This window comes from Nuphar pumila, chromosome 7 (assembly GCF_984573655.1).
Source record: "Nuphar pumila chromosome 7, dmNupPumi1.hap1.1, whole genome shotgun sequence".
Classification (NCBI taxonomy): Eukaryota; Viridiplantae; Streptophyta; class Magnoliopsida; order Nymphaeales; family Nymphaeaceae; genus Nuphar; species Nuphar pumila.
Genome location: NC_143255.1, coordinates 36,995,091 through 37,020,511, shown reverse-complemented (window position 1 = coordinate 37,020,511; position 25,421 = coordinate 36,995,091). Strand labels below are relative to the sequence as shown.

At 42.0% G+C, this 25,421-nt stretch overlaps 1 protein-coding gene across 2 annotated transcripts in view; it reads left to right on the top strand.

Moving 5' to 3' along the window:
* LOC149831942 (plastidic glucose transporter 4-like) overlaps positions 1-24,902 on the top strand; it is a 67,096-nt gene extending 42,194 nt beyond the window's left edge. For both annotated transcript variants that reach the window (XM_090014228.1, XM_090014227.1), the window contains exons 10-14: positions 983-1,129; positions 1,247-1,320; positions 23,310-23,398; positions 23,500-23,614; positions 24,427-24,902. In XM_090014228.1, the coding sequence (XP_089870354.1) occupies positions 983-1,129; positions 1,247-1,320; positions 23,310-23,398; positions 23,500-23,614; positions 24,427-24,609 (608 nt within the window). In that variant the 3' untranslated portion in view covers positions 24,610-24,902. The remainder of the gene's footprint in view (positions 1-982; positions 1,130-1,246; positions 1,321-23,309; positions 23,399-23,499; positions 23,615-24,426) is intronic.
* The last annotated feature ends 519 nt before the right edge of the window (positions 24,903-25,421 follow it).

The window sequence follows — 25,421 nt, the reverse complement described above, 5'->3', positions numbered from 1 at the left end:
GATAGGAATCATGCTTTGGATCCTGTTTTTTAGACATAAAAATAGAATTTTTAAGTCATGAAATTTTGATATATTGTAAGCCATTGATTTTTAAAGGTCTTCAAAGACCTACTTGTATGCTATAATCACATGATTCAAAACTTGCTTTCTACTAAATAATGCTTGTAGATCATATCTATAGGGTCTAATTAACAAAAAAGTTCAAAAAATTTGAAAATCTAAAGCTTTTATTAGGTGGGAGTAAGTACTCCAGGAGTACCCTATCATTACTAATATATATATATATATATATATATATATATATATATATATATATATATATAATGTCTATCGGTAAGATGCTGACCGTTTTAATGTAGGTAACGTATTAGTGCATAGGGACAAACTATACTAGTTCCATATTGTTCAGGAGGGAAGAACCCTCCTGTTTCTATTTAAAGGGCTTCATTCCCGCTTTAGTTTCACGCCTAGAAAAGGTAGCTGCACGCGGGTTTTCCCACGTAAGCAGTGGCTTTAAAGTCATTTTTAACTTTAAACATGGGCAATTTTCTAATTTTCCCTGCTGAATAAAAATATTCTCTGCCAATAAAGTCACGATAGTTTCACGATAATATCACAGTTTTTTCAAAATCAGCAAGATTTTGAAAATCTCGCGATATTAACAAGAATGTTACGGGCTTTATTTTATCTCAATAATATCGTGATATTTTGAAAATCTCGGCAATATTTGTGACTATAGTCATGAGGAATTAGGACAAAGGTTGGAACCTTGAAAAAATGCATTGTTTTATAGTTGGTACCAAATCTATCCTTAGGGTTCACTTCTATGTGTAGTCAAAAGTGTTACCACTTGCATTAACGTTTACTTTTTCTTTTCATACCATTTTTAAATTTCTCAAATGTTCATCTAATTAAATAAGTTGAAATATGTTGACATAAACTTCAGTCAGTATCCTTTTCTGACTGCTATAACCAATTGCAGTGGTGAGTGTTGGGGCTGCACTTTTTCTGTTTCAACAGTTTGCTGGAATTAATGCCGTGGTATACTATTCCACTTCAGTATTTCGTAGTGCTGGAATTGCTTCAGATGTTGCAGCAAGTGCCCTTGTTGGGGCAGCAAATGTTCTTGGTTAGTCTACAGTTCTACTCAGTTTCTCTGGTCTCTATTTTTCCCTTGTATGGAAGTTTTGAATATATGGTAGTCTCCAGTAAATATTGTTTTTATCCAGGTTTCATGTATTGGCAGGAACTGTTGTTGCATCTTCATTAATGGACAAGAAGGGAAGGAAAAGTCTGCTAATTATGAGTTTTCTCGGAATGGTAAGGCCTCTTTCCTCACCTCATAGGGGACAAGTTTGTTTTCACCATTCAAATTTTTTTTGCGCAGAGGTACTTCTCTTAATCTAAGGAGGCTGCTATCATCTTCCTACAGACACCTTAATCTGGGATTGGTTGATCTTAGGCTTTCAGAGGTGCATGCTGCCAACTTTACATGATAGACATGATCTTCTAGGGCATTTACTGGGAAATAGATAAGTTGGAAAAGCACAGTGAGGTTTGGATATGATTGCTGGACCAGTTAGAGTCCCACTATCTTTAACTGTGGGATCTCCAGTGTTTCTGCTTAAGTGGTACCGACCTCACTGTTTTTTGGCATCACCATCAAAGGAAACCGATAGCCTGTGTGGGCAGTCTTGAGAGAGAGAGAGAGAGAGAGAGAGAGAGAGAGAGAGAGAGAGAGAGAGAGAGAGAGAGAGAGAGAGAGTATTTGGTGCTAATGAAGGCATGGAACTATTGATCTGGAAATCCTAGCTTCTGGCTTTATCAACTCAAACTGACCACATGGATGGTACAAACTGGATCGGGTCTCTCGACCCAGATCCGATAACATCAACCTGTAAATATCATATAAAGAAAACATTTGGGTCTAGAACCAGACCCGTTAGACTTCATTCTCAATACTCTTCCTCAAGTTGTGCATGGTTTTGTACCATGGACAACTTGTTCTTCAAGAACCAAAAACGCATACTGGTAAGACCCTTAGTGAACAAATCTGCCACTTGATCAGCCATAGGAACATAAGCAGAATCAACTTCTCTATCTTCTATCTTTTGTCGAATGAAATGTTGATCAATCTCTATATACTTTGTGCGGCTATGGTGAATAGGATTAAAGGCAATCTGATTATCACACAAGAGAGTGGTGGGTAGAATAGATTCTTCGACTTCAGTCAAAAGATGTCTCAACCATGTGGTCTCTGCTGTAGCAGCCGCCATAGATCGATATTCAACTTCAGTACTAGATCGTGCAACTGCACGTTGTTTCTTGCTACTCCACGCTATCAAGTTCTCATCAAGAAAGACACAATATCCAAAAACCGATCGCCTGTCATCTGGATCTCCAGCCCAATCCGCATCTGTGTATACATCCAGTTGATGTTGTTCCCCTTTGAACTTGGACTGATGATAAACTAGACCATCTCCAAGAGTTTCTTTTAAATATCGAAGGATTCTCTTGACAACATTCATATGCTTTGTTTGTGGGTCATGCATAAATTGAGAGACTTGATTCACTGCATATACAATGTCGGGTCTAGTAAAGGTGAGATATTGAAGCATACCTACACGACTCCGATATTGCTTGGAATCTTCATATACTTCCCCATCCTGGGAACCGAGTTTATGATTGAGGACACTAGGAGTGGATAGTGGTTTACAATCTTTCATGCCTGCCTTGTCCAATAAGTCTAAAGTATATTTGTGTTGGGTTAGTGATAGGGCTTCATCCTGTCTATCCACCTCAACCCCCAAGAAATAATGCAAAACCCCCAAATCTTTCATTTTAAACTGGCGACTTAGCAAAATCTTGGTAGCTTCGATGTGTTCATCAGAGTTCTCAGTAAGAATAATATCGTCCACATATATAAGAATCAAAGTGCATACCTGACGATCTCGAAAAATAAAGAGCGAATGATCAAGATGAGATCGAACGAACCCATGTCTCTAAACTTCAACAGAGAAACTATCAAACCATGAGCGAGAGGCCTGTTTTAGCCCATAAATAACTCTTCGTAGCTTGCAAACATGTGTGTTGGGGCTATGTTCTGTATAACCAGAGGGTTGCTCCATATACACCTCTTCTTTGAGACTGCCATGCAAAAATGCATTTTTGACATCAAGTTGGCTTAAAGTCCATCCATACTGAACTGATAAGGACAGAACTAATTGAATGGTTCCCATCTTAATCACAGGTCTGAAAGTTTCATCATAATCTTGCCCGTATTCTTGAGTGAACCCTTTCGCTACTAGCCTCGCCTTATAGCGTTCAATGGATCCATCGGGTGTATACTTGATTTTATAGACCCATTTAGATCCTACAACATTCTTGTTTGATGGTCTAGGAACAATCTCCCAAGTTCCACACTCATGTAAAGCTTTCATTTCCTCATTCATGGCCTCAACCCATTTGATTGACATGGATGCTTGTGAAAAACTGATAGGTTCATCATGCTTTTCAATCTGAGAAATGGACAGTTATAAGTCTGTAGAGAAGTTATAACTTACCCATCTTTCAATAGGATGGCGAATCCGCTCTGGCCTCTTGGGTTGCACAATCGGTCGCTGAACATTGTCTTTGTTGCACCGCACATAAGTAATCCCTTGAAACTTTGTAACATCTGAAACGACAGGCATAGTAATATCTTGTGTGTTTGCCGACCTTTCCTTTTCTGGGTATACATTTGTACTATGACGTTATGCAGATAGAGTGTGACATGAGGGTACATCATGCGTCGCCATTTGATCAAACACCTCAGCAACAAGCCATGGCTGATAACTTTCAGCATCCCTACTGTGCCCCTCTGTACTTCCTGAATCAGCAGTATGAGTCTCGTCAAACACGATATTCCGTGAAACTCTAATGCGACTGGTAGTGGGGTCATAGCACCGATATCCTCTATACTGATCAGCATATCCAACAAACTTGCACCTGCATGCCTTGTTCTCAAACTTATGACGTTGAGAACTGTCAATGTGAACATAGCATATACAACCAAACACACGCAACTCATTATAGTCAGGATGAATCCCAAAGAGTGTAAAATAAGGGGATTGGTCTGTTAGCAATTTCATTGGCAGTCGATTTATGACATAGACAACTGAATGAAAAGCTTCCGTCCACAAATTTAAAGGAATATGAGTGTCATGTAACATACTCAGTACACTTTCTACAGTGTGCCGGTGTTTTCTTTATGCCACGCCATTTTGTTGTGGTGTGTGTGGACAAGATATTCGACGACCTATTCCATTATCTTAGAGGAATTCAGTAAATTCATTCGATAAGTACTCTCCTTCACCGTCACAATGAAAATATTGAATTTTAGTTGAAAATTGATTGCCAACTAAAGCACAGAACGAGCAGAAAAGTTTGAAAGCTTCAGATTTATGTTTCATAAAATAAATCCAGGTGTACTTGGAGTAACTGTCAATGAAGGTAGCATAATAACGATTACCCGATAAAGAAGGCTACGGGGCAGGTCCCCAGATATCAGAATAAACAATTTCAAAAGGCACAGAAGCTCTTTGATTTATTAAACGAAATGGAAGAACATGACTCTTACATAACTGAAACAAAGATGAAAATCAGCCTCAAGATTCAAACTAGACTTCAGAACAAGACCTCTGGACACAAGCTTCTCAATAAATGAATGATTGCAATGACCAAGACGATGATGCCAAATCTCTGGCTTATTACATTGAGATAGACTAAAACAATTTTTGAATCACACTGGACGAACTGACTGTAAATTGAGTGATGCGTCACGAACTGGAAGAGACTCCTTGAAGACATACATGTTTCCCTGTCATTCTCCTTCAACGAGCATCTTCTTCGTGAGAAGATCCTTGACACATACAAAAGGAGTAAATTCGATAGAAGAATTAGTATCATCAACAAGTTTAGAAATAGAAACAATGTTTTTAACAATGCTAGGAGAATGATAAACATCAGATAAAGGTAATGAGGAGTCGATGAGTGGAAGGGAAATATTTTCAACATGAGAGATAGGATGAAGAGCACCATCTCCAGTTTTAATACTAAATTTACCACGATAAGATATGAGTTTCGAAATCTTACTAACATCACCTATCACATGTGCAGCAGCCTCAGAGTCAATATACCAAGTCCCCTGCTCAGTTTGTTTGAAGCTCAACTCTGAAAGAGCAGAAATCAGGAGATTCTTCATATTTTCCTTTTCATCACCTTTAGGGTCGTCCTCTTCTTGTCCTCTAGTATAAGGCCCAACACCACTAAATTTGCCTTTGTTTTGCGGATTATGCCAGTAATTTGCTTTAATGTGCCCTCTTTTATTACACTGAAAACATGTCGGTATATTTCTAGAATATTGGTTCCTTGGATACGAGTTAGGTGACATGTTGGGTGTGGGAAGTAACCCAGGACCTCCTTGGTTACCTTTTTCGTAACCACGTCCGCCTCGAAAACTCACGCGTCCTCGCCTTGACGCTATTCCTGTGACAAGTATCTCATGATTGTTGGAATTCAGGGCCATCTCCTCACCTCTAATGGTTACTTCATATTGCAATAGCTTAGCTTGTAGGTCTTCAAAACTAGGTAACGAAGGCATAAAAGAGAGGTGACTAACATGTGGTAGTCAGATCCCAGACCATTTAGTGCTTGTTGAACCTTTTCTTTGTCAGGAATTACGCAACCGACCATGGCTAGTTGATCTGTGATACTCTTGATTTTGTTCATGTACTCTGTAACTGATAAACTCTCTTTCTTCACGAGTTGAAATTCTCTCTTTAAATGCAAAATCCTGGCTTCTGAAATCTGTGAATAAGTCTGAGCCAATATCTCCCACAACTCTCTGGCTGCACACTCATTTGGGATGGCCACTAATACCTCTTGGGAAAGCGTAGAGGTAATATAAGCCACAATTGTCTGATCTTTTCATCTCTATATTGCAAACTCTGAATTACAAACCAATTTATTTGAAACCTCCCCTTTATCATCTCGCTCTTCCTGCAGGACGAATTCTGGTGGTGCATGAATCGTTCCATCAAGATATTCAGAGAGATTCAAACTGATGCAGAGCAGGACTGAGCCGGGCCTATACAGAGTGACCCAGGCGTGGCTAAGGATCTCGGCACCAATGGGATGGACGATTGGACCCAGATGATGGATCTGATCGCGAGTTCGGTACCACAATGCAGAGATGTACCCTTGCACACCTATTCCAGGCGAGCGAAGGTCTGAAGCGGCACCGCACTTTGACAGCATCCCAGATCCATCAGCAGCGTGGAGCTTTCTCGGGTCCAGGGACTAGATCCGAGACCCAGATCCATTCACGCCCTACTAATACCCTCTTTAGGGTTACGTAGGGGGGGAGATTGATTTTTCAAAGTCTTCGGTTCTCTGTCATGTTCTGCTATAGCAGCCTTTTCATTTTGCCTTTCTTTTCTTTCCAGCCGCCAGTTCCATTTCCTAGTTTTTTGTCATTGTTCATTGTAGTTCTTTATATTTTTTTTAATAAACCATTAAGGTGGATCGATTGATCCGACCCCCCCTGCTTCAGCGTTTTTCCCTTAAGTCATTTGTTTTCGCACGACTAATCGTATGTTGAAAGATCAACATTAACGTCGAAACTTCGATCTCTCGTTGCATCAAAGTGGTATCAGAACGCAGTTCCTCCTCCTTGGTCGACGGTATGGCACAAGAAGCGAGGGACGATCCTACGAGCGGGAAGGAACGAGAGGAATCAAATACCGACAATGAGGATCCCATGATGCGGATGATCGACATGATGACGAAGATCCAGTAAAATATGCTACATGTAAGCAAGGATGTAGCCGGCATGTCAAAGCATTTGGATGGGATCGAAGGTCGGATCGTGGTCCTCGAGTCATCGGAGGAGACGCATGCGACTTCTATGCTGAAAACGGGAGCGGGATTGGGCGACGTTGCAGTCGAACACGCGGATGCCGCATCAATCGAACCAGTCCAGCCGACCTACCATCAATCTGTCGTGCAACTGGATGGCGTCGAGATGGGCCTACAAAGGGATGCTGGTCGCGCAACCATCCCGCAAATGGTACCTATTCTGAACCCCGTCTCGGTAGCAGCGGCGAGTCAGGTGGTCGGTGCCTCCCAACCGCACCACGGGGTCGTTGAGGGGCCTCCCAACATCAGCTTGGGTACGCGCCTGGCCTCGAGCCACGGTGAAGGTGCTGCAGGCCAGACATGGCCTGCAGGGCCCGAGCGTGGCGTTGGGCCAGGCTGCAGGTGCAACTTTGTCAGCCCGAGTTGGGGTTGAACTATCACCCCTCCCGAAGCTCGTGTGTGGGGGCTCGATCGCAGCCCACCAGCGAGCAGGGGGGTGCGATCCCTTGTGGATCGAACCGAACCCGACAGGGTCCGTCCCGGAGCCAATTATAACAGGGCCCAGACCCGGTTCTCGGGGACCACCCTTGGAGTCCCAGGGAGCGGGCCCGAGCCTTGAGCCCCATCACCCGACCTACCCAGTTGGGTCCGGTTCGCAGGTTATCCCGAACCAGATCCAACCCAATAATTTTGAACCTCATGTGAGATCCACTACCGACCCAGTCTTGCGTCGGCCCCGGACGAAGCTCCAGTTTGATTTCGAGCCAAGTCAAAACCAGACCCATCATGTTATGGATCAAGGATCGAGTTTTAGCCAGGCCTTTGTTCCCCACAACTTGATCCATGATCCTACCTATCCCATTCTGGGTCCAATGAATAGTGTAGGTTTAGACCCGATCCAGATCCAATCGGATGAGGCATCCCAGTATTTCACAAACCATACCCAATACCCATACCAAACCCCGAACCTGATCCAATCCACTATCCCGTCTCCGATCCGGAACCCTGCCCCATATCCGACCCACTACTTCTACCATAACCCAACCCCTAACCCAAACCCATACTACCCCATTCTTACCAATCCAGACCCAGTTAACCGACCAGTCCTTCCCCCGTTGACGGGACCCCCTACTATACCGATGCCTCAACGCTGGCCACAGATGGCTCCCACCCAACGGCGGGTCAGACCGAGACAGCTTCAAGCAGTGGCTATGCAGATCCCGTAGGGGCCAACACAACCTGAGCGCTGACCACATGTCAATGGAATCTGTCAGCATCAACCTCCAGTCGAGCAGTACCGTGACGAAGATGGCGTTGCTTTGATGGACGATGAAGCCTTATGGAATGAGTACCCTGCAGGAATGGTGGAACCTCGTCAGCAAAGAGCGCCAGAGCACCCCTCCACCTACAGGGTGAAGCTAGACCTTCCAGAGTTCGCGGGATGATTCGATGCAGAGCAGTTCTTCGACTAGGCCTATGCCATGCAGTTTTTCTTCGACTACCACTCTGTAGCTGAGCACCGTCGTGTCTCTCTAGCGTTCACTCGATTGAGGGGCCTAGCGTAGACATGGTGGGTTGAGCTACAAAGGTCGAGGGGACGACAGGGGCAAGGGCATGTGCAGACATGGGAAGAGATGCAGAGATTGATGCAGTCCAAGTTCGTGCCATCGGATCACGCTGAGAGAGCCTACAAGGAGTACTTGACCCTGCGTCAAGGCACCTGTACCGTGGAGGAGTACACTGCTGAGTTCCATCGCCTATCCCTGCGAGTGCAGATTGAGGAGATCGCCTGACAGCAGGTCACGAGGTATATCTCTGGTCTCCGTTCTGCTATTTTTGATGATTTTAGTTGCGTCACAGTCGAGTCATTTGATCAGGCCAACAATTATGCCATGAATGTGGAGGAAAAGTTGAAAAGGAGGCAGGAGTATAGAGTTTCCCGGAGCGATCAGACCAGTCGACCCAAGTCGAGTTTCCCAACCAGGGGGGCGAGCTCCTCAAGGATGAAAGACTCAAAGTTTACCCCAAGAGTAGACACTAACAAGCCTGACCAGTCCGGACCCGCCTATCATACCAGGTCCAAGTCCAAGCCTAGTGAGTCTACCATACGTTGTTTTAGGTGTCAAGAGTTTGGACATGTTGCCTCCAAGTGTCCCACCATGACCAAGAACGCCCATTTCATAGAACCCGTGGTTGAGTCATCGTCAGATAGTGAGAGTGAGGGCGAGTCCTCGGTTGAGGGAGAGCATGAAGGAGAAGTCGTAGAGTTCGATGGTAACGTCGAGAATTTATTGCTATTTGTCATGTCCTAACCGTACCTCGAGAGTCGCCCCCCGCAAAATGGTTGTGAAATAACATATTTAGAACCAGGTGCAATTGTGAGGGCCATGCGTGTGATGTCATCATTGACACTGGAGCTTGTGAAAACATGGTTTCTGAAAACGTTGTGTCCATCCTGAATTTGAAAACGGAAAAACTGGCTCAACCATACAAAATGGCATGGTTCAAAAGGGAAAATGAAGTTCCCATCACCCAACGATGTCTAGTCAGATTCTCTATGGGAGAGCATTACCACGATGAAGTGTGGTGTGATGTGACCCCTATGAGTGTCTGTCATATTCTCTTGGGACGTCCTTGGCAGTTTGATCGTAAGACTATTCACGATGGCCGTAGGAACACGTACTTGTTTGTTTTCAAAGGGCATAAAATAATCCTCCTTTCTATCAAGGAGACCAGTTTTCCCACTGTGGATAAGCCCGAACGAGTTCCCTGGCTTGTGGGCCTATCCTACCCGACTTTCTTGAGTCGCTGCAGGGAGGACGGTTATTGCTATGCCCTGGTGGCCAAATCGACTATGAATACGTCTCTGCTCATTCCCGCGAAAATCGCGCCCCTTGTCGAGGAGTTCCGTGATATCATGCTAGACGACCTTCCCGATGGCCTACCTTCGATGAGAGTGGTGCAGCATGCCATAGATTTTGTCCCCAGATCGAGTTTACCAAACCTACCCACGTATCGCATGAACCTATCAGAGCATGCCAAATTGTTGAGACAGGTCCAAGAGTTACTGCAAAAAGGGTTCATTCATGAGAGTGTTAGCCCTTGCACAGTACCCACCCTGCTTACTCCCAAGAAAGATGGATCCATGCGCATGTGTGTCGATAGTAGGGCAATCAATCGCATCACTGTCAAATACTGTTTCCCCATTCCTCGGTTGGATGACATGTTTAAAAAGCAGGTACCACCAAATCCGTATCCGGGAAAGGGATGAGTGAAAAACGACATTCAAGACACGTGATGGGTTGTACGAGTGGTTAGTCATGCCCTTCGGGTTATCGAATGCTCCAAGTACTTTCATGAACATGATGACCCAAGTGTTGCGTCCTTATATCGAACGATTTGTTGTTGTCTATTTTGATGACATTTTGGTTTACAATTCCTCTTTGTCTGATCATTTGAGTCATTTGTGTCAAGTCCTAGAGATTTTGAGGAAAGAGAAACTCTATGCGAATGCCAAAAAGTGTGAGTTCATGACGTCAAACGTGGTGTTTTTGGGTTTTATAGTGTCGTCTGATGGAGTGAAGGCTGATCCTGCCAAAGTCTGAGCTATTGTAGAGTGGCCTACCCTGCGGACTATAGGAGAGATTCGTAGTTTCCATGGGTTGGCCACCTTCTACCATCGTTTTGTGAGAAATTTCAGCACCCTCATGGCCCCTATCACGGAGTGCCTAAAGGGTACTAGTTTCCATTGGACCTCAACCGCGGGCAAAGCTTTCACGCTCGTCAAAGAGAAAATGACTAGTGCCTCCTTCTTAGCCCTTCCTGATTTTAGCGCAGTTTTTGAGGTTGAGTGCGATGCCTCTAAAGTGGGGATTGGTGCCGTCCTAAGTTAGAACCGCAGGCCTATTGCGTTCTTTAGTGAAAAGCTGACTCAGTCGAGATGCCAATATTCTACTTATGATGTCCAGTTTTATGCCGTTGTACAAGCCCTTTGTTATTGGAGGCACTATCTCATTTATAAGGAGTTCGTCTTGTACACGGATCATGAGGTGTTGAAGTATTTAAACACTCAAAAGAAGTTGAGTGTGAAGCATGCCAAGTGGGTCAGTTTCTTGCAAGAGTATACTTTTACGATTCGCCATCAATCAAGTACTCTGAACAAGGTAGCTGACACACTTAGCAGGAAGAATAGTATTTTAATGACTATGTCCGTGCAGGTCATTGGGTTTAAGCAGTGCAAGGAGTTATACCCGACGGACCCCGATTTTCAGCAGGTCTGGGAAGGGTGTCTCTCCTTTACCAGTACAGCAGACCCACGGTTCACTATACATAATGGTTACCTTTTTTCGAGGTAATCAGCTATGTGTGCCAGCGTTCTCTCTTAGGCTTCAGTTGATTTCTGAGTTACACGAAGGGGGACTAGCTGGGCATTTTGGACACGATAAGATGTTTGTCCTGTTAGATGAACGCTACTTTTGGCCCAAAATGCGTAAAGGTGTTGTCAAGTTTGTCCAGAGTTGTCGAGTGTGTCAAGTGTCCAATATCGGTATGTATACTCCTTTGCTCATCTCTAAGCAGCCTTGGGAACACGTCTCTATGGATTTTATTGTGGGTCTTCCCAGGACCTCGCGTTATTTTGACTCCATCTTAGTTGTGGTTGATCAGTTTTTCAAAATGACTATCTTTGTTCTGTGTAAGCGAACCACTGACACCTCTTTAATAGTCTCGTACTACTTCAAAGACGTGACCCTTTTCCACGGGTTGCCTCACTCGATCACCTCAGATCGTGACACCCGCTTTATGAGTCATTTTTGGAAATCATTGTGGGCCTTATTGAAAACCAAGCTCCAGTTCAGTAGTGCATACCACCCGCAAACCGATGGCCAAACAGAAGTCATGAACCGCACCTTAGGGAACCTATTGAGGAGTCTCGTGGGGGAGAATGTCAAGACATGGGACCTAGTCTTGCCACAAGCCGAGTCCGCCTACAATAGTTTCATCAACCGGTCTACAGGCAAGTCTCCTTTTCAAGTGGTTTATGGGCGTTCACCAACACATGTGGTGGATCTAGCACCTGTGAATAGCCTCCAAGACCCAGCCCTAGACGCATTTGATGTTGTTGAGTACATGCGTGATATTCACCGACAGGTTCGAGCCAAACTTGTTGAAAATTACGAAGCTTACAAAGCTTTTGTGGACCAAGGTCGTCGTGATGTTCAGTTTCAAGTAGGCCAGTTAGTATGGGTTTACTTGCGTCTTGAGCATTTCCCAGTGGGTACTTATGGTAAGTTGAGTCCTAAGAAACATGATCCTTTCAAGATCCTCCAGCGATTCGGTCTGAATGCCTACCTCCTTGAACTGCCCGACGATTGGCATATTTCGCCTATCTTCAATGTGTTTGATCTATATGCTTACTGTGGTGACAATAAGTCATCAGAGCCGACTTCTTCCCAACCAGGGGAGAGTGATGCAGAGTAGGACCGGGTCGGGCCTATACAGAGTGACCCGAGCATGGCCAGGGATCTCGGCACCAATGGGATGGACTATCGGACCCAGATGATGGATCCGATTGCGAGTTCGGTACCACGATGCAGGGACGTGCCCCTGCGCACCTATTTCAGACGAGCGAAGGTCTGAAGCGGCACCATACTTCGACAACGTCCCAGTTCCATCAGCAGCGTGGAGCTTTCTTGGGTCCAAGGACTGGATCCGAGACCCAGATCCATTCGCGCCCTACTAATACCCTACTTTAGGGTTACATAGGGGGGAGATTGATTTTTCGAAGTCTTCGGTTCTCTATCACGTTCCGCTACAGCAGCCTTTTCATTTTGCCTTTCTTTTCTTTCCAGCTGCCAATTCCATTTCCTAGTTTTTTGTCATTATTCATTGTAGTTCTTTATATTTTTTTTAATAAACCATTAAGGTGGATCGATTGATCCGCCCCCCCCGCTTCAGCGTTTTTCCCTTAAGTCATTTGTTTTTGCACGACTGATCATACGTTGAAAGATCAACATTAACGTCGGAACTTCGATTTCTCGTTGCATCACAAACTTTTAATAAAATGCAAAATTTGCCGCTTCCAGGTCAGGTAGTTTGAATTGTTTAATTTTTCAGATATGAGTTGTCCAAGGAAACTGGAAGGGAAGGAGAATCCATATGAAACTGTTGAAGACTAAGATGTTTTTAGTAGATGTTTTTAGTAAATAAGTTTTTCTAAACTAGAGGTTATTTGAATCTTATTCTTTAATGAGGGACCTGGGTGTAATTTTGCTCTTTGGACTATCTCTATTTAATATAGAGATTAGCCCTAATTTTATTAACTGAGTTCTATTATTCTCCAGCCGTCTCTCTCTCTCTCTCTCTTTCTCTCTCTCTCTACCTCGGTTTCTGTGCCTCTCTCCCTACCTTCAACATGGTATCAGAGCAGCGTGCGACCTTGGGTGCCTAAGTTCCAGCATCATCTTCCTGCGAGCAAGATCGACATCCTTCGCTGCTGATCAGAGTTCGGTCCTTCTGTGTGAAGATCAGACCTGGCAACAGATCTGCAGTCAGACCTAGTCACGACTGTTGACTAGAGGTCGTGACTCAGATCTGAAGCCAAATCTGGGAGCAGTTTGAAAATCTATTGAAGATGGATCGTTGAGATTTGGCAAGCTGGAGCATCAGGTGGATATCTGGGTCGTGAGTTGCTGCTGTTAATATCGTTGGGGTGCTGGTGTTCAGCGGTCCCTGTGTTGACGTGGGTTGCTGTTCATGTGGGTTGACATGGTAATGTTAAATCAGATCATATTCAGATCTGATAGTTGTTTTTGGTGTAGTTGAAGTTGCCTACTGCAGATCGGCACCTTGGTTCCCAACGTGATGTGCTTGCACCTATCAAATATTGATTTGCTGGAGTGTAAGCGTCTCAATAGTTTTACTCCAGTAAAGCTCTAACATGGTATCAAATACTGATTTCTCTCTTGGCTGTCGTGATTTTGCTGGAAGACGTGAAACTGATTTTATTTTGGTTGTCGTGATTTATATTGCTGGGGGATGCTCTCGTGAATTCCTTTATTTATGTTGATAAATACGCAACTGTCGTGAATACCTTATCTAGGTTGATAAGTACAAGTGCTGTGCAGAAGTTGTGAAATTGATTTTTTTTTGGCTGTCATGAGGTATATGGCTGGGAGTAGGTGTCGTGAGTTAAAATGTTGTTTCTGCTCATAGAATTGTTGGTCGTGCATCTAGTTGTTGTGTCGTGACCCTTTTGACTCAGCTGCCAGTTGAAAACTGCATGTTAAAAGGTTTTCTATGGAATCAGCAGGCGTGATTCCCTGCTGTGCTGAAAAAAAAAATATTCTGTTTGTGGGAACAGAGTCTTTTGAAGTGGGATTTTGTGTTGGGCACTGTGGTATCACACTCTAAGTCGTGTGTTGGGTGCTGCTACTGGTTGTCGTAGTGGCGAAAGTGTGATGATAACACACTCTAAGTCGTGTTGGATGTGTGATCTTGATTTACAGCCTATAGTCATCCTGGGGTGAGGTGAAAATTTTTAGTCAAGGTTCTTTAAAATTATATTTGAAGTTGGTTCTGAACAGTCGAAGGTCTTGTTTCTCAGAATTCATTAGATAGTCAGGCTTGTGTTGATTGTGGGTATGCGCGTGTGGTTGCTCCTGCATTTTGTGAATCAAGCCCATTACTTTATATTATGGCTCAAGAGGTTAAATCAGGTGCAGATTCCTCCAATGATTGTGTAACTCTTAGCAGGGCTGAATATGACGAGCTCCTTGCTTTACGATCATCCAATTCAAAGGATTCTGTTGCGGAAGAGGTGTGCTTGGCAGGTGATGGCCTATCTGCTCAAGGTGGTAGGTGGGTTATTGATTCTGGTGCCTCTGGTCACTTGTGCGAAAACTCGAGCAATTTTTTGAGTTTAAAACCTGTGACAGGTCAGAAAGGGGTACGTCTGGCGGATGGTGGTTCTTCCCCAATTGTAGGGCAGGGAAACATGTCTATTACCCCTACTCTTCAATTGGCTCATGTTCTTCATGCTCCTTCGTTTCCACAGAATTTATTATCAGTCAGTCGAATGACAAAAGAGTTGAATTGTAGAGTGATTTTTGATCCTATGGGATGCACCTTTTCCAGAGGTTTCTGCCCACTCTGCTGTTACATCATCCTCTAGTCCTCTATTGTGGCATCATCGGTTGGGTCACCTTCCAGTGACAAAACTTCGTCGTGTCATTCCTCATATACCTCCCTCAGTGTCTTTTCAGTGTGAAACATGTCAATTGGGAAAACATTGTCGAAGTTCTTTTCCCTCCAGTCAGAGTCCATCAAGTCAAGGATTGTTTAATCTTCTTCATGTAGATGTGTGGGGTCCGAGTAGGATTCCGAATAGGTCTCAATGTCGTTATTATCTAGTTATTGTTGATGACTTCTCGAGACTATCGTGGGTGTTCCTGTTAAAAGATCGGTCCCAAGGTCCTGTCATTCTTAAATCTTTAATTGCAGAGATAAAGACTCAATTTGACATATGTGTTAAAATTGTTCGCATTGATAATGCTCTTGAGTTCAAATCCAAAGACTTACTTCAATTCTACTCTGGTAATGGGATTCAACCTCAATTTACATGTCCCCATACCTCCCAGCAAAATGGGGTGGCTGAGAGGAAACATAGACAAATCCTTAATGTTGCTCGGTGCCTTATGATTCAATCCAATATGCCTGCTACATACTGGGGCGATGCGGTTTTGACAGTCGGGTTTCTTATAAATCGCATGCCGTCCAGTTCTGTAGAAGACCAGATCCCAATTCAAATTCTTCATCCAGAGGCTCCTCTCTTTCCTATTCCCCCTAAAGTTTTTGGATGCGTGTGTTTTGTGCATAAGCTGGGTCCTGATCGAGATAAACTTGTTGCGCAGTCTATTAAATGTATTTTCATTGGGTATCCTAAGAACCAAAAAGGATATTGTTGCTATGACCCTATATTTCATAAAGAGTATGTTAGTGCGGACGTTACCTTCTTTGAGTCTATTCCGTATTTTTCGAGTACTACTCCAAGGTTGCAAGAGAGTCAGGGTGATGTTTTTCCTCTGCCAATTCCCCCTTTTCCTTTAGAGTCGTTCACTCCAAAGCCTGTGGCTCCATCCTCTGGGGAGTCTCGATACAGAAACCCTCCTATAGTGTATACTCACAGGTTACCACCTACCTCCATGCCCCCACTTTCTTCTTCTCCTGAGGCAAGTATCACTGAGCATACTGAAGTTTCTGCTATGGATGAGGATCTTCCTATTGCTCTGCGAAAAGGGAAAAGACAGTGCACCCTTCATCCCATTTCTCAGTTTGTTTCTGAAGTTAATCTTGGGACTTCTATGAAGAAGTTTATCTCGGCTTTGTCTGCCTCCTCTGTTCCGCTTCATCACAGTCAGGCTTTATTCGACCCCAAATGGATGCAGGCTATGAAAGATGAGATGGATGCCCTATGTTCTAGGGGCACTTGGGATTTGGTGGATCCTCCGACTGATGCAGATATTGTTGGCTGTAAATGGGTATATACCATTAAATATAACTCGGATGGGTCAATTGAACGGTACAAAGCCCGGTTGGTTGCAAAAGGTTATACTCAAACTTATGGTGTTGACTTTTTTGAAACTTTCTCCCCAGTTGCTCGTCTTGGCACTATTCGTCTTGTTCTTTTTGTTGCTGTGCACCATGGATGGCCCTTGTTTCAGTTGGATGTCAAGAATGCCTTTTTGTATGGGGATTTGCATGAAACGGTCTACATGCAACAACCCCCAGGCTTCGAGGTTCAGGGGGAGTGTAAGAAGGTGTGCAAGTTGAGGAAGGCTATTTATGGCCTGAAGCAGAGTCCAAGGGCATGGTTTCACAAATTATTTGAGGTAATGTCTAGTTTTGGCTTTGTCAGGTCAGCTTCAGATCACTCCTTGTTCATTAAGAAAACCAGTGCTGGAATTGTTGTTATGGTAGTATATGTCGATGACATCATCTTGACAGGAAGCAGTGCCCAAGATATTTCTGCCACAAAAGATCATCTTCAGAAACACTTTGTTACTAAAGATCTTGGTCACCTTCGATATTTTCTGGGTATCGAAGTTGCAAGAAACAAAGAGGGCTTAGTGTTGTCTCAAAGAAAGTATGTGTTGGACTTATTAAAAGAGACTGGAATGCTAGGAGCCAAGCCAGCTAATATTCCAATGGATCCCAAAACTCACATGTTCGATGGGAAGTCTGAGTATGTAGACAGTGCCAGCTTTAGATCCTTGGTGGGTAAGTTACTATATGTGACTTACTAGACCTGACATTTCATTAGCTGTGAGTAAAATCAGTCAGTTTATGGACAAACCTACAAAAGTTCACTGGGATGCAGCTATGATGGTTATTCGGTACTTAAAGGCATCTCCTGGTAAAGGTCTGTTGTTTAAAAGAAATCCATCTTTGGACGTTGTTGCTTACACTGACGCGGATTATGCAGGATCTGTTGAAGATAGGAAGTCAACATCTGGATTTTGTGTGTTTGTGGGAGGAAATCTTGTTACCTGGAGGAGTAAGAAACAAACCGTTGTAGCCAGGTCAAGTGCTGAATCTGAATACCGAGCAATGGCTCAGACTGCAGCTGAGATTATGTGGGTAAAATCAGTCTTGACCGAGCTTCAGGAGAAAGTATCCCTACCTATATTGATGATGTGTGACAATAGGGCTGCTACATATATTGCCAACAATCCAGTGTTTCATGAAAGGACTAAACATATTGAAGTTGACTGTCACTATGTTCGCGACTTGGTTCAGGCTGGGTATATCTGCACCGATCATGTATCTTCCGAAGATCAAGTAGCTGATGTTTTTACCAAAGCCCTGGCAAGACCAAATTTCTCAAAGTGTTGTGACAAGCTGAGCATGATTGATATCTATGCTCCAGCTTGAGGGGGAGTGTTGAAGACTAAGATGTTTTTAGTAGATGTTTTTAGTAAATAAGTTTTTCTAAACTAGAGGTTATTTGAATCTTATTCTTTAATGAGGGACCTGGGTGTAATTTTGCTCTTTGGACTATCTCTATTTAACATAGAGATTAGCCCTAATTTTATTAACTGAGTTCTATTATTCTCCAGCCGTCTCTCTCTCTCTTTCTCTCTCTCTCTACCTCGGTTTCTGCGCCTCTCTCCCTACCTTCAACAGAAACAATAGGAAGAGAACACTCTGACCAACGGTTTGATTTTTCAACAATGTAAATCTGTTTTCCTTTTTTTTTTGCTGCGAATAGTCAGAAGTAATCAGTAGAACAAGGCAGGATAATGATCTGGAATTTTTGTTGGATCGAAACTTTGATTAGTGTTTTTTTTAAGGTATCAAACGTGAAGATGAGAAACGAAATTTCACGTTAGGACAAATAAACAGATTAGGTCAGATTTCAGCTTGAGGGGTTGAAATCTTATTCAGATCTGATTCAACGATCTGAACAAGAAGGAATAATAAAAAAATGAAGAACAAGAATAGATTTGAAAGACGAGAAATTTTAGATTTAGAAGGAGACACAAATCTGATCTGATACGATCAGATTTGATGTAACCCAGTTGAAGAGAGAAATCAAACTGTTACAACCTTATTTAATTTAATCAGACTTGAAACAAAGCACTAGATCTGGAATGACCCGATCCAGCGTTAGGGAAGAAACTAAGAACCGAGTTTTAGGTTTTTTTTTTTTCTAGTTTGATGTGGCCAGACTGTTTGGTGTGATAGCCTAATACGATGAAATCAATTTCAGAATATACGAAGAAGAGAAAGACACAAAAGACTAAGAAGAGGAAGAAGGGAATATCAACCTGGTACTTACCTCTCGACCTGCTTTGATACCATATCAGAAGTCACGCACCTTTGGTTCGTCACGTATCTCGCACGAGTCTTTCATAAGCTGCAGAGGGGAAGAAGAGACCTCAATGGCTGGCACTGTAACGCCATAAAATTTTAACCCAAATTTTTTTTTAAACAGCAGAAACAACAAATACTATCAGGTTAAACATTCTGGAACATTACAGTGGAGAGCAAACCAAATCATTTATTTCATTTCATTTTCAGATGAATAATAACATCAGGGTTTAATGACATGTTCTAATAAATAAAAGTAAAACCAAAATATCCCGGGTGCAGTAAATCCAAAGTCTCGATCGAAGCCTCATCCCACAATCGCCCATAACTCTATTCTTCACCTGAAAATGATAAATTTATATGAATTAAAGTACAACTGTCTAAGTGAAATTATTGTAATTTTTCTTGTAGGTATATCTTGTGTCAAGTATGTGATGTGTGTGTCATGTGTGATTTTCAGCATATACAGGATTAAATAAAGAAACTACACAACAACAATAACATGTATATCATTTAATCTAACAACCACAACATTAACATGGATAACATTTAGCTAACAAATACACATCAACAGGATTCAAATATTTCACATGTTACAATTTCTTAAGTATGCTAAAAGTGAAGAGATACATTCTGAAATGACTGTTTAACTGTGAAACTGCAAATCCAGTAATTCTACTCAGTGTGATACTTAAAATGTTCTAATTAATGTTTATCTTTATTTATCCCGCGGCTACATGCGAGCCGAATCACCTGTAACGGAAGAGAACATTCAGGGGTTTATTATTCATGGGTGTTTTATTAATCCGAACGTTCTAACCGAAATTGTAAATCCTAAGGGAGCGGTCAGTGACCGAGAGAACCTTCCAAAGGTCAAAACCAAAACAGGATACATCCATAACTTCTGCAGAAGAACAAAAAGCTACCACCTAGGACATATTGGTAGTCCGGGTCCCCCCAACTCCGAGGACTGGGGACCAACGAGTCAGTTTAGCTCGTAATAGTTAAACACATGTCCCCAGAGTTTTGTACCACCTACCCTCTCCAAGGTAAGCCCGAATATGAGTGGGTTAATCTTTTCATTTAATTAATTTCTCGAAGTACAGGGGCATTTCCCCAACTACCTCATACTACCATAGTAGTAAGTTCCTAACCTTAGTCATTTTACCAAGGTACACATACATCCCAATTTCTCTTTTCATATTGATTGCACAAACCCATTCAGAGTGCTCTGGTACCTTTAAACCAGTCAAGCACACAAGCCCCGGTACCTTTAAACCAGTCGGACACTCAACATTTAATATTAAGTTTTTCATTAGTTTTATTGCCATAGTACACAAGCTAACAATCCAAGTACCCGCATCGGGTATTCAACCCATATTGCCCATTAGGCAAGGTTTTTCAAACGACACTAGTTGTAGTTCATTCAATCCATTTTGTGTTAGGTTCTAATATAATATGTAGAGTCCCTTTAAGATGATTGAGCATGGTACATATACACAAACAACTAATGAAGTACTACAGAAATAACCTACACAGCCTATCTAGAGCTTGCCAATTTTGAACCCAACATGTGCAAGAAATAAGTCTTCACATGTTCCTCCAACAGGTGCAGAAAGTTTTAGAATAATTAAGGACACAGTCCAGCTACAGTGGTTGGACCTGTCAGTGGATTACCCATTATGTAACATATGTTTAGGAATATAAAAAGAAACGGGTGCCATTCTACACAAACCACGAAGTCAAGTTAATTTACAAAAGTAAGACTCGATTATACCATTCAATGTAGGTATGAAACCATAACTAACATATACATCAAGACTTTCCAGGAACTGTATGGATACTGTCAAGATTTCTAATTTTCATCAATGGTGCTCAGTTCAGTGTGTAAAGCAATCCTACTGTCAACTAGTGAAGATAACAGTTATCATGCTGAAGCTTAACCTTGAACAAAATTTAACTACAGGCATGGATGATCAGCATAAACCGGTATAGTGTGCATAGCAGAAACAATTCACAGTACAGATCTGCTCAACTCACGACCAGTTTAGCAGAAAATAATCAGTCAAGTCTATGAGGCGAGATCCCTGAGAAACGACCAGGCAGGGAAATCCCATGTGGTTACTAGCTCAGGTACCTGCCGTAAGTGGACAACCCGTACCCATGATATGCATAGAACAAAAAGAAAGGAATTTACAGCATTATTAACAACGTATTCACCCACAAACGACAATCAGCAAAAGAGATCATAACCACCAAACATCAGTTAAGAGTGAGCTATCATATACTGCAAGAATCTTCGAAGGCACACATCCACCTACCACTAATGGGGCAGCAACACCTACCCATCACCCTGATAAACAGATGGATTTTGGAGCCACTAAGTCAGGGTAACTACTGAAGCTACAACGTGTAACTAAAAAAAAACCGGATTCCTTGTAATGATTTAAACTTAATAAGAAATTAAAAACTGATCTTTCAGGAAATCGTCTAAATGGCCTAACATATGGACATGCATGTCTAGCAATATGAAGAACAGATGCAACTTAAAAGAAAATCTAACAGAGCAAATCGGCTAACACCCAGTTTGTATGAGAATAATGAGCTTTTCAGGAAAATAAAGGCAGGGAATTCCATGTGGACACGAGCTCAGGGCCTATGCCCCTATCAGACAATTCGAACACCCTTTTTTTTTCTTTCTTTTTAATAGACATCCGAAACCCCCCACCCCCCCAAGGTCGGATTTTGTAGCTGCCGAAACCACCAACTCACATATTTGGGGTTTCTGGCAACCGAGAACCCAAAAGACTCTAGGTCGTTCGAGTTAGGGCTTCCTCTTCTCTTATGAGATATCGTGCCCTATATTTAGAGTTATATAAGGTACAAACTGGATTGGGTTTGTCGACCCAGATCCAATAACATCAACCTGTAAATATCATATAAAGAAAACATTTGGGTCTAGAACCAGACCCGTTAGACTTCATTCTCAATAGGATGTGTTCAGCATAGATTGTTTGCTAAGGATCAAACCTTGGATCATGTTATTTCAGTCTAAAAAAATAATTTTTTGAGTCATAAAATTTTAGTGCATTGTGAGCCGTTGATTTTTGAAGCTCTTAAAAAACCTTCTTGCATGTCACAATATCGCTCATCCATGCGATACAATATACCCTTGAATGTTTAATACACTACAATGCAATATTCAGTTATTTTAAATCTTTTTTTATGATTGTATAATTTGTTTACTCAAAATCTTTTTCTTTTGTTTGTTATCTAATGTGACTCTTTAATAGTAAACCTTTTGTTTTTGTTAGTTGTTAATTTGTTTTGCTCTCTTTTCATATGTTATAATAGTACATGTATATTTAATTGTTCATAATGCTTAAATTTGATTTTTTTCTATTTTATTATATGATTTTATTCATTATTTATTATTTTTTGTGTTTTGTATTTTTTGTAATTTTTAAAATAGGATTTTTTCCATATCTTACGATATGATACGATACGATACGGTAACATGCACCCCTATCACCCGCCCTTCCGATACAGGTTCTGATACGATAATTACAATATTGGCACACCGCATGCGTTTGGTCCCATAGCCCGATGCCGTATGCATGCCTCGCCGATGCACTGCTGTGCAAAGCTTCGCTGTCAGCTGCCGTCGCTTGTTGCTGCCTTGCTGTTCTTGGCACCGCTTCCGCTCACATTGCTGCCTCACTCCACAATGTGCTGCATATTGCCGCTTTCAGTGTTCCCTGCCCTGCGCGTGACATGCAGTCTGTGTGCATTGCACAGGCGTTGTGCTGTGGGTGTTGCACGCTTTGTATGTGCCACGTGTGTGCATCTATGCCGTGGGTGCCACACACCTTGTGTGCGCACCGCGCTTGCCTTTGTGACATGCACACTGCACAAGCCAAGTGCACTAGAGGCATTTATAGACTGTAAATAAGAGTTCATGTAATTTTAAAGATAGGCTGTTGATATTTACACTTAATCAAGGAGATGACTCCTCTTTTGGCTGGAAGTATGATTTGCTCCAAAGTTCTCTCTTACCTTTCTCCTCTCTATTCTTCTCTTTTTTACTTGATAACATTGTAACTTGAACGACCAAGATACTCCTGCCAGCCGACATCGGCAACCCTTAACAGCTGGCAGTTTGCTAGTTTGAGACTGTCTATTATGGTGGCCTGATTGCATGTCATGGAGTATAGTTGAACGCAGTACTTGTTCCCTAATACTGCGTACTGGTTCCTCTATGTTGCACATAGGTGTCATCCTGGAGACCAAAATCAAAAGTTTCAACAGCTCGCATTTTGTGCAAATGCATTACTCATGTCAGGGGAATATGGGCATCCTTTATTATTTTTTGACAAATTTTTCATGAAACTGTGTCGTTTTCTTTGTGTGGGTGCCAAGATGATTGCTTGTATGACTTTAGCTGAAGTTTGTTTTTCTCATTAGGTGTTTGATTTGTGAGATATTGAGCCTGTTTCCTTTTTAATTGATGGGGCGGATTGTTATTTTGCTGAAAAACTTTTTAGGCTGCTTCAATGTTGCTGCTCTCCGTGTCCTTCACATGGAAGGCGCTTGCTCCTTATTCTGGCAGCCTTGCTGTTCTTGGCACAGTATTGTAAGTATTACTTTTTCATTACTAGTGTTTCTTTTCAATGCATTGACCTTTTCTTTTCTCATTTTATTGAGATTCTAAATTGTCTTTTCTTTATATAACAGGTACGTGTTATCATTTTCATTGGGTGCTGGACCTGTGCCCGCTCTTCTTCTTCCAGAGATATTTGCATCAAGAATTCGAGCCAAGGCAGTTGCATTGTCGATGGCAACACACTGGGTAAGAGACCCATTTCAGTGATTCTTAAATGGTTTATGTTCTTGTAACTTCCAACATCCCTTATCTCTAACTGAAGATTTTCCTCAATTTTAAGAAATCTATATTTGGTGAAAGAAAAGTAATCTAGGACAAAGGAATGTCTGCAACTTATTTTCATGATTGAAAGTATGTGAATTTATGCAGATTAAAGACAGATTTGAAATTGCTAAACTGCTGCACAGTTTCTTTGCACCGAGGGCAAGGCCTTCTCTTTGGAAAATAATAAAGATTTATTATAGGATATGCATCCTTCAAATTAAGAATATTCATGGAAACACTGCTTACAATAAGAAAATGTCCTTGCCCTTCGTACAGGAGAAAGCACAAACTTTGATGACGTGGAAAACATGGTCATATCTAGAAGTGAAAACCCTCTTTTGAAAAGCAATAGTTATGCATTTGGGATACCACAAATGTTTTCTAATATTACCTGTTCGTCAAAAAAAAAAAGCCTGATGGTCTTTTGTTGAATTTATTGACTTTATATTATTTTCATTGTAGCAAAAATTTGTGCTGATGCTAAAACAAATTCCTGTTTCCAGAATCCTTGTTGTTTCAAGCTGTCACATGATGGTTTCATGAAAATTTCTTGATCATATGCCTATAAAATCTTCAGTTCTAACTGATCTGGGGACTACACCTATAAGCAAATGGAATCAATAGCAACACTGGGTGTTTGTCATTTTCTGAAACAAGGGGTGACATGCTATGCATCTTCTGGCAATCTACACTAAAGAACAGAAACCTTGATACGATTTTTCTATCTTTTGCAGGTTTCAAACTTTGTGATTGGTCTCTATTTCTTAAGCGTAGTTAACAAGTATGGAATCAGTAGCGTGTATTTGGGATTTGCTTCAGCATGTTTGCTCGCTGCTCTGTATATTGCCGGCAATGTGGTTGAGACCAAGGGGCGGTCGTTGGAGGAAATCGAGCTGGCTCTTAGCTCCAGTGCTTAACTACCATATCCGTCATGCCTAGAGTATCTCGTAGTATGGAGAGTTTTGCCAGGCTAATGTTTCCCCACATCGTAGGAGGAAGGGAATTGAGATTGCGGTACCATATCTTACTGAGATCAGTTTATCATGATGGGAACTTCTTGCTCTCTTAGTTTTTCAAGAAGCAGTTTTTTAAACATGATAGCGTTTGTGATTTGGCAAAGTTAGTTTGCCTGCTACTGCAGAACATTGACAGAATTTTGTAAAACTGGTAACTTTTAATTCTAGAATTATCATGTTGCAGTTTTTTATATATATTTTTTTGGCTTTCCTGTTTTCTATTAGGTTTCCTTTTGGCAAGTATAAACCGGGTTAGAACCTCCTGAATATACATCATGGTTTTATTTTTTACTGAGCATACTGTCCGACTACGCTGATGTTCTTTATGGACAACAGCAAAAGAATCAAAACTACCCCAAAATGAGACAGGATACGAAGAAATAGCACCTGGGAAACCAAGCTGCACAGAAATACCATGAAGAATTTCTAGGACAGGTCCTGCTGAGAGTTCATTCTCCACACAAAAGAAGGATCCTTTGCAGGTCAGCTGGAACGGCTAAACCCTGGTTTATTAACTTGGCAGGATCTGAATATGCTTAATCTTTCAGGATAATCTCATTCTCACAGTTTACTCAGTAAGGGAAAATCGTTTGATAAAATTGGAATACAGGAAAACCTTGGTATCTTGTACTAAAATTCAAAGAAAATTAACGGAAAGGACTGCAAAAATATGAAGATATACTAAACACTTGTCTAGTCAGTTTTCGAGGAGG